The 10,322-nt window shown below is 47.0% G+C and overlaps 1 protein-coding gene across 2 annotated transcripts; it reads left to right on the top strand.

Annotated features, from left to right (window-relative positions):
• Positions 1–4,200: 4,200 nt before the first annotated feature.
• Positions 4,201–6,972, top strand: LOC123395599 (BTB/POZ domain-containing protein At3g50780-like). Of its 2 annotated transcripts, none has more exons than XM_045090625.1 (3): positions 4,201–4,582; positions 4,857–5,607; positions 5,823–6,972. In XM_045090625.1, exons 2-3 carry the CDS (start codon positions 4,933–4,935, stop codon positions 6,720–6,722), a joined length of 1,575 nt encoding a protein of 524 aa, XP_044946560.1. In that variant the 5' UTR covers positions 4,201–4,582; positions 4,857–4,932; the 3' UTR covers positions 6,723–6,972. The 2 variants fall into 2 exon arrangements, with proteins under 2 accessions (XP_044946560.1, XP_044946561.1); XM_045090626.1 differs by having other exon boundaries at positions 4,249–4,582; positions 4,860–5,607.
• Positions 6,973–10,322: the final 3,350 nt, after the last annotated feature.

The raw sequence follows: 10,322 nt of genomic DNA, 5'->3' as shown, positions 1-10,322 counted from the left end.
CAAGTTATCCGGCGAGTGTAACGAAAAACCCTCGCCGCAGGGGTTTAAATAAGGTTCTGACTGGGTCACTAGCAGGTGACCCCGAAATCTTATCCCCCGACCGGTTGCTGCGATATTAGTGGAGAAGATGAAGGCGCGGGAATCGAGGCGTCAGATACTACTCGATTGCGATGTCGTCATCCCCGCTGAGCGCGCGGCAACCGAAATTTGAGGATCCCGGAAAATCCGTCGCTGTCAGTTGACTGGTCACGTCAAAAGATACCACGGAAGCACTCGGTCCCTGACGGTTCGTTTCACAAATACATCCACTCGGATCATTGGTCAAAGAAGATAAAATGGATCGAGGCAAACAACGCCAAAGTCGCATCCGTATCAGTCGGATCCGTACTCCAAGCATCGCTTCGTCGTTCCAACCCCAATCCATTCGGGGACTAATGATGGGGTTATAGTCCTAGGGTAGGGTCATAGGTCTGCCCTATAAGTCCTACCCAAGGACTACCCTTCATAAGTGATAAGGCCCTTAGTCAGTTCCGACTGAATTAAGGACTTCCCATCATCCAGTCGGTGACGAATCCTCCATCGTCCAGTCGGAAATGAGCATTCAAAGAGTATCAAACTTACGGACTGGATTCCACTCTGTGCATCGTAACCCCCCTGGAGGGCAACGGTCATACGTTTCCATGTGTCTTTATTAGCATTTAAAACATGCGTTACCTGTAAAGTAGGCATTTATTCGCCACTACTCCACCCCTGTGCACCGAACCGTTGTGAAGGACAGCGCACTCTATATAAGTCGCCCTTCCCCACTGATGCAGGGGTTAGCAATTCACTGTAATCCATATTCCACTCGACAACAAGCTCCCAAGAGCACTGAGACGTAGGGCTATTACCTCCATCGTAGAGGGGTCTGAACTCATACAACCTCGCCGTAGCTAAGGCTCTGCCCATCCTTTCGTACCCTACACTTCTACTGTCAGACTTATATCCACGACACCCACGGATTGGTCCGTAGTTTGGGGGGAGCAAATTTGCGAACCAGTATCAAAGGGGAAGGGAGTCGCCCACATCTTTTGTTTCCGCTCTCGTTTCCATCTTTTCTTTCCACTCTCGTTTCCACGCATGATTGTTTCTTGGGCTGGTAGAAAGGTGCACCACAGCTAGTATTTCTTGGTTTTTCTATGGACACGCCAAGAAATATGATGTGCACTTTGAAAATTTGCAGTTTTCAAACCATTGAAGGCCCGCCACTACCAAGCCGATGTCACAACTTCAATCCTACATAGAACAAAGACATGGGATTTTGGAGACACTCCCTTTTCATGGTCCACGAGAACCTTAAAGAAATCCAGGGAGACGCCGAAAGTGCATACGAGGCACAGCATTTCCTTTTCCTTTACATAAAGTCATCTCCTGGTGCATACGAAAGCAACCCATAAAAAACTTTTCTCCTAATATTAACCACGGATTAATATTCTGTACAAAATAAATTAACCAAGGATTTGGATTCTGTAAGAGCAACTCCAACACTGTTTTTTATCCATTTGGATCGGCCGTCTGCCCGGTGATCGTCCAATATAAGATTTGAGTCGCAATGCGTCCAACGTCCATGACATATATTTACCAGCGTGGCCACGTTTTGCATTATTTAAGAAGCAGACATATAAAAAATAACATAGTTTCACAATTAAATAAAGCATTGTTTTCGAATAAATAATGTAGTGTTACAAACCGAATAAAAAATAAATTATCTCAAATACATATGAAAAAGATACATCTATTGGTTGTCAATATGAGCCCACATATGCTCAACCAAATCATTTTGCAACTGCATGTGAGTTTCAGTCATGCTGAAAAAAGAGTGACAGATCCAGAGATCTTATGAGGCCACGGCCTCAAGTATGACAGTGCAAGCCCTGACATGGCTCTTATATTGTCCTTGCCAAACGGTAGGACAGTTCTCCCACTCCCAATGCATGCAGTCTATACTGTCAAGCATCCCTGGGAAGCCCCCGCTGCCATTCATCGCCAATAAGCGGGTTGTATCTTAAGGAGTCGGCTCTCTCAAGTACTCAGAGCTAAACACAACAACCACAGCCTTGCAGAACCTGTACATGGACTCTGGCCATGTAGACTCGTTCATACGGACGTACTCATCAATGAGATCATCGGACACTCCGTACACAAGCATCTGGATGATTGCAGTGCATTTCTGATAAGATAAGAAGCCAATCATTCTAAGGGCGTTCTCTTTGCACTCCAAATAGTTATTGTATCTGATTACCCCCTCTCTAATACATTGAAAACATGCCTAATCATACGAAAACGCTGTCGGAATTTCTGATGTTTGAACAACGGATTTGTGTCAAAATAGTCCTTTCAAAGAAGAAAATGACCATTCCTCGGTTATGATTCATAGCCGGAAGGTGTCGCGGGATTGAGCCACAGAACAACGGTCGCTGGCTATTAAGGTGGTGATGAACCAACACAGCAGCTAAGATCTCCTCCTCCTTATTAGATGAGGAATCGTCGGAGTCGCAAAGAAAATTGTGGAAAAAGAACTCGTCGACAGAATTCATTTTGTACGTTAGCAAATTGTCGAACAATTTGCGGGCTTCGTCGAAGGAGTTGGTCGACGAAAAGACGCACACCTCTCTTGGACCAGGTGACTGGCCTGAAGAATTCCCCACGACGACGACGGTTGTGGCAGCGAAGCGGTGACGTTGGGGGAGGTGTGTCGGCACCGGCAAATGGGCGACGACATCGACACGGCGGAGGCAGACGAGGGTTTGCTACTGATATGGATGGGAGAGGATGACTAATATGCCACCGACTAGTGGACTAGGAGGAGAAGTAGGCGGGCACCATTTACGTTTATCTCGTGTTCGCGCTGAATTGGATCGATTTTTTCTCACGTCGGCGATGTTGGAGCAGGACCTCGGGCTGAAGAAGAAATTATCTGATGTTAGAGCAACTCCAATGGGGTGACCCATTTCGTCCGGCGCCGCCAACCCAAACGGACGCGCATCTGCTTGGCGACTCATTCCCGGCCCAATTTTGAGCCGGATTTGCGTCGGCGCGGACATGAGACGGACGCGCGCACGCCTACTCCTCTCCCCGGACCCGCTGGTCGGTCCACCACCATTTCCCCTCATTCCCCCCAAAAACCCTCCCGCCCCCCGCGCGCTCCCGCCCCACGCCCGCCATGGACGAAGACCTCGACCTCGACGCCGCCGTCGGCCTCGCCTCCCTCGCCTCGTCCGGCAAAGGCAAGCCCCGCGCCCCCCGGAAGGCCGCCGCGCCGAAGCCGAAGAAGGTGTCGACGCCCGAACAGCGGGCAAAGGAGTCGAACAAGAGGAAGGACCGGAGACACGCGACGGACGCGAGGGATGAAGCCATCGCGACAGCCGCCGCACAGCAGCAGGTCAACAACGCTCGCGTCGCGTCGCCTTGATCGCAAACTTGGAGTGCATGATCACCAAGAAGGACTCAAGGGAGGAGAAGCGCCGGCAAGAAAGAGAAGAGCAAATGAACGCCTTCTTGGAGATTGAAAGGAGGAGGCTTGACATGGAGGCGGAGAAGCAAGCATGGATGCTTGAGATGGAGGCAGAGAAGCAAGCCAAGATGCTAGAGATGGAGGTCGCCAACGCCAAGACCAAGGCCAAAGAAGTGGCTCTCGCAAGCATGATGACCGGGGTAAAGATCATGAAGGTGGATCTCAACACCGTGTCGTCAAGGAAGAGGTCGTGGTTCAAGAAGATGCAGGCCGACATGCTCAAGTTCGACGAGGAGTGATCTATGACGGCGAGCGCCATCTTTTTTGGATGCCGGCAGGTGTGCTGGCATGACCACGGGGGCCGCGATGGCGTGGTCGAACTCAAGTCTCACTCTTTTTGTGTGCTAGCATGTGTGTCGGTCGGCTGGCGAGCGTCATCTTTTGGCATGGTGCCGGCATGAGACATGGCCGTTGGCATGATCGGTCGCGGGCCTTTTTTTTAAATGTTAATTACGGACATAAAATGAATCGGCGTGTTAAACGCACTGCGGATCAAAATCTAAAACAGGACATCGGACGGGCAGGCGGCCGATCCAAACGGATAAAAAAAGAACAAATTTGTCGTCCGTTTGGGTCGGCCGTTGCAGCTGTTATACCGTGTATTATCCACCCTATACATGCATTCTCTACGCTTCTCAAGAAGATGAGGATCCGTTCCACACATCCATGTGGAAGGGCGTGCAGTGAGTAAGATGGAGTAAACTGGCAGGCATCGCCAGGGAGAGGAGAGGCACGGGAACCCACGCCGGCTTGCTTCTTCTCGGTTACCCAAACAGTCGTCCGGTCCAGACAAGGCATTGGATTCGGGGCAGCAATATACTACCACTCCAGTACTCCTCCTTGATTGTGCCCTACCCCAATTCTGAAACTGCCAGGCAGCTCGCAGGTCGCAGCTGAGCTGAGCTGCTGGTAGTACTGCTCTGGACCTCCGTCCTGAGGCCAGAGCCGCCGGCGCAGGAAGCGCGGGGTCACCCTCCCCCTTCCGCTCGACCTGGTCGCCATCCCGTTCTTGGATCGCTCGTCCCCGCGGTGAGTCATAGTACCACTCTCTGCCATTTGCATGCTGTTTCCGACAAGAATTTGTAGCTGTAGCTGGCCTGTTCTTCCCGAGGTGGAAGAAGAGACCCATCCTGGCAGCACATGCGGAAAACCCGCGGATTTCGCTGCATGGTGGATGGATGTGGTTGCGCGGCGGGCATCCTGTTCTTGTCATTCTGCATTTTTCTTTCTTTCTTCGCTCCGTGTTCTTGTTCTCCCGGCGTCCCGTCTCCTGCGTGAGGCTCTGATCTTGCACGGATTGCAGCAGGAGGAGCGGTTCTCGAGATCTTGCCCGCCTGGCCGCGCTCCGGGGAAGCCAGATGCGGAATTGACCTCCGGGGATGGAGGAATCGAGGCCGAGGAGGGCGCAGCCGGCGCCGGCGAGGATCCGCCCCGTGCCGATCGCCGTCACGCCGGAGGGCTTCTGGTGCTGCCCCTCGCCGGCGGCGCTGCACAAGAGCCTCAAGAACCCGCATCACCACCACGGCCACGGCGCCGGCAACAACAGCCACGGCCACGGCCACAGCAAGCAGCAGCGCAAGATCCCGTCGGCACCCCCGTCCGTGGCGCCCTCCGTGCAGAACGCGCCGTCCGTGACCGACGAGCCAGGGCGCCGGGAGGCCCCCGACGAGCAGAACGCGGTGGCGGCCGAGGCGGCGGCGGATAAGCGGCAGGAGCAGGCCGGCGACGCCGAGGCTCAGGCTCAACAGCACAAGATCTGCGTTGGGTTCGGGCAGCCGGAGACGAGTGACCTGACGGTGATGCTGTATGGCAAGGAAGGGATTGCTGTCAGGATGAGTGTGCATAGGGACGTTCTCTCTGGAAGCAGCGCTTTCTTCGCAGAGAAGCTCTCTGACGGCGACAATGGCCATGGTGGCTCTCCGGTGCCATGCGTGGAGATACATGACTGCGACGATGCGGAGATCTACGTGGAGACCGTCGGGCTGATGTACTGCGACGAGGCGAAGCACAAGCTGCTCAAGCAGAATGTGTCGCGTGTTCTTCGCATCATGAAGGTATATCATGCATGTTCAGGAGCTCAAATTTCCGTGTCTTTGCCTTTCTTTTGTTGCAAAGCTCATGTTGCTTGGTTTGTCATTACATTTTACATAAGTTTCATTCTCAGAAGAACTGCATGACAGTCATTTTTTTCCTGAGTTCTATATAATCTTAGTTCACGTACTCAGTAATCCTGCATGTTTGATCATGACAGAAGTGGCTAATTTTGCAGGTTGCTGAATTACTCGGTTTCCATGCTTGTGTCAAGTCATGCTTGGATTATTTGGAAGCGGTTCCTTGGGTCGGTGAGGAAGAAGATAGCGTTGTGTCATCGATACGACATCTTCAGAGCAAGTCTTACGGAGTTAGCCCTTTGCTGAAAAGAGTTACATCTGACAGCCCGTACTCACCAACCGATACTTTGTCTCATATTATGGAGATGGTCTTGAAGAGTAATGATGACAGGGGGCGCCGGGAAATGAAAGCCCTAGTTCTGAATCTTCTCAAGGATAACAGCCGTTGCACGGATGGAACATCAGACATCTGTTCTGAATTATTTTACGGTTCGTGTCGAGGTTGCTTAGAAAGACTTCAGCTACTTTTTGTGGAAGCATCTGAAGCAGGTTTTCCTTCCCAAGTTACACGCCAAATAACTCTGGAGACTGACAATCTCCTCTGGTTGGTCGAGATATTAGTTAACCAGCGAATTTGCGATGATTTTGTGGTCATGTGGGCAAGCCAAAGTGAGCTTGCGTCATTACATGCAAAATTGCCAATCGCCTCTCGCCACACAGTTAGCAGTATAACAGCAAGGCTCTTTGTTGGCATTGGAAGAGGAGAAATGCTTCCGTCCAAGGACACTCGTCTTCTTCTCCTGCAAGTCTGGCTGCAAGCACTCATCGATGACTACTCATGGCTACAATGCAGCTGCCGGTCATTTGATAGGAAGCTTGTCGAGGAAGGGATTGGGCAGACAATCCTGACACTTCCTTTGGAAGACCAGCGGTCTATATTACTGTCATGGCTCGGGAGGTTCTTGAAATTAGGCGATAACTGTCCGAATTTGCAGAGGGCATTTGAGGTATGGTGGAGGAGGACTTTCGTCAGACCTTATGTCAACCAGGCAAGGTAATGTCTGTCCTATGATCAAACAGAAGCTCATCTTGAAACGATAGGGAAGAGTAGTGATTGTAGCCCATAGATTCTTTCGTGGATTGTCGTGGTCAATCTGATAGTGGACATGAAACCCGGAGAGAATTTCAGTGGCTAGTTTTTCCTTACTGCGTAAATGTCGATGACACAGGAAATTTGTATGACTGCACGTTTAGCCTATGATGTAAAACCATATGCTTTTCTAGTTATTATAAGAAAACCTTGATCAACAGCTCCTTCTCCATTGTACTTCTTTTTTATTTTCAAGTTGTTATCAAATATGACCAGCATTTCCCCTTCTTCTGGTTAGTTGAAGGTTGCGCTTATGGACTGTCTAAGGACTGTACAAATTCAGGGTTGCAAACAGCCCATATAGCAATCAAATTTGGTAGGAATTGAATTCAGAGCTACTTCCAGTGCCCACCATATAATCTCACAAAATCACTCGTTGATATGACAAAAGTAGAAGTCACTTCCATAGTAAAAATCCTTTTTCTCAGAAGCTTACTGATAGAGACAATTATGACTCTTATGCATTGCATGCATTTAGTCCCTTTCACATCTTTATATCTCTTCATGGAATTTGCATCGTCTAAAAAAGACCTCTGAAATCCCCCTGGATTTCCACATCAAGATGTGAACAACCCAAACAAGTTGATGTAGGACACCGGCAGATGCTCTCTGTTTCTCTAGACTGTACCTGCACCAAGGCTTCTCGAGAATGCAGAAATATTTCAAAAACCACGAGTGAAACACATAACATTTTAAAGAAAATAGGATAATGTCTAAGGACAGTGCAGATTATTTCTTTCTCCACCAGAAATTAGGGTTGTAAACAGCACATATAGCAATCAAATTTGGTAGAAATCGAATTCAGAACTACTTGCATTGCCCACCATAATCTCACAAAATCGCTGGCTGATATGACAAAGGTAGAAGTCACTATCATAGTAGAAACAGTGGTGACTTATGCATGCATTTAGTCTCTTTCACATCTTTATACCTACTCACCGAATTTTTATCAGCCCAAAAAATAAATCCTCCGAAATCCCATTGGATTTCCACGTCAAGATGTGAACAGCCCAAACAAAGCTGATGTAGATGACACCGACATATGCTCTCTGTTTCTCTAGACTGTACCCGCACAGAGGCTTCTCGAGAATGCGGAAACATGTCAAAACACACAAGTGGAACACAGAAACATTTAAAAGAAAATAGGATGAATCATGACCAGAAGTATCCATATCAAGACTATGTTCCTCTGGGCAAAATGTTTTATTTTCTTTAATTGTGGATAGAGATGGTGGATGAACTTGCAGACGGAGGTTGCTGGGGCCATGATTAGGTGTGAAATAAAGGAGCTGTCAGCTACCTGTGACATGTGTGCATCAACTTGACACAAATAGTCTCTGTGTCACTGGATCAGTGGAAGCTGCATCTTATAAACGCCACGGAAAGCAACACAAATTTGCATTTTGTGACGGCGATGACGATGTGATGTTTTTGTTAAGCGTCTTTGTTGATGACTAAATGAGGTATATGCACGACAATTGACCTGCATTTCAGGGGGGGCTTGTTTGGATTGCAAAGAATTTTCGTGAAAACAGTTCAATTCTTGCATGAACCAATAAAAAATCTGGTCATGTCTTAAAAAAGGCCAGGGAGGGGAAGAAGACTTTCAGATCACTTCCTCGACGAAGTAAATGAGAAAATGCGACATTTTCCCCCATTATCCAGGCTTTCTTTGGGTATCATGGGCAGAGTTGAATTTTTCGCATGTTGAACTTGTTTATTCAGTTCTGTTTTCTCTAGGGATACAGCAGAAGTTCAATAATGATCTGGATTCTGGGGTTAGTGTCTCTACCAAGTTTTCTGCCAAGCATGAGCTGGGCCAACTGCCCCACATGGTGCAGTGGAGCTTGCTTGGTTAAGCATGCACACCCAATCATCGATAATTAGTTGATGCCGACTAGACATGTGTGCTGCATCACTGCAAATATAGACAATATTTGTGTTTGCATCTGCACGTTACTGTTGTTGTTCTTTTCTCTTATTTTTATGCAGGAGTGGTTCTAGACTTCCAGTGGTGCTTAATTCAAGTGCTGTGCAGAGTACTAGTACAAGGCATGACTTGATGAATTATCCTATTGGATACTATTGTGAGCTGGTGAACCTAACCAGAGTAAAATAAGGGCTTCGATGCCCCCAAAGTCTCCAAGCTGTGTGTGGTGGTCAAGGAGAAATTTTATCTTATTGTTGCATAGTTTGATTGATCACTTTCATTTCTGAATCCTGATAAGCTATTTTAGGATTCTCTTGATTTTTTTTCCCATTTCGACGGGAAGTAGATGAATAACGTAAATCGACGAACTACACTTCTTTCATCATGTGGCTATGGAATAACTGTGCTTAATAAATAAATATTGTGTTGCTGAGTCGGTGTTATTAGCCCTTGGATGTTAATATGGCAACTATACAAATAGATTAAAAAAGTAGAGTCCCCGCAAAAACAGAGATTAAAAATAAGAGAATTTTAAAGCTAAGTATAAGCACATCTTTGTGTTTAACCAGTGGAGTACTCCTATCTGAATTTCTATTTCAGGCATATAAAACCTAGAATATATCATGCAACTTTATGCATATAAATGTGCAACATTGTGAGTTGCACATTCCTAAATGTAAAATGTTGCATCTATGTTTGTGTATTACTTTAGACTTAGCAATACCATAACGTAACTACATAAATTCAAAAGCGTGAACTAGACGAATCTAGACAACACCGGAACTAGTATAATCTAAATGAGAAACGAATTTTGTAGTCAAATATGGACAAAATTAAAATTACCATGCATAAATTCAGAAGCCAAAAAACTAGGCTAATCTTACTATTGAGCTGCTCAACGAAGAATTAAGAAATTATCGGTCCATGTGAACTTTTATGACAGATCTGATGCTTTTCGCTAAAAAGGAAAAGAAAAGGAATTATCGGTTTAGTAGCGATAAGGGTTGATTCAATATACAATGTCATTGTCAACTTTATGTATTCATAATTTTTGTCAAGGAAAAAGAAGGAAAACTTGGAAAAGAATACCATTGCTAACACTTGGATACTTTGGTAGTGTTGTTATGACATTGGCATATACCAAATTAACCCCTTTTTGTGGTGACACTATCCTAAGTTTGTTTACATTAATATTTTCTATATCATATCATTGCCCTATTCTTTCCATATAGTGTAAGTTAAATTATAGTTGAAACCCCTATATTAGAGAATACAAAATTAAATTAAACATGTCCTATATTTTGAGATGCGGAGTCTAGTAATAAGTACTTGTGTATCAGTATTGGAATGAAAAAAGACCCGCAGATATCGTGACTCTTCCTCTCGCCTCTATGTCCCTTGTTCGGGTGATTCCTTTTGGATGACGTCTGCGATGATTTCGGCAAAATGTGTCGCCATTGTGCGCCCCTCCCTCCTCACGTGCCACCTGCCGAATGCACGAGCATGCTAGAGTGTCATCATTGTGCCAACTCACCGCGCCGCACTAGGGCATGGACGGCGCAAGGCGGATTTCACCTT

This window comes from Hordeum vulgare, chromosome 5H (genome assembly GCF_904849725.1).
Source record: "Hordeum vulgare subsp. vulgare chromosome 5H, MorexV3_pseudomolecules_assembly, whole genome shotgun sequence".
Taxonomy (NCBI): Eukaryota; Viridiplantae; Streptophyta; class Magnoliopsida; order Poales; family Poaceae; genus Hordeum; species Hordeum vulgare.
The sequence above is the reverse complement of the archived record's forward strand: the minus strand, read 5'-3'. Positions and strand labels throughout refer to the sequence as shown.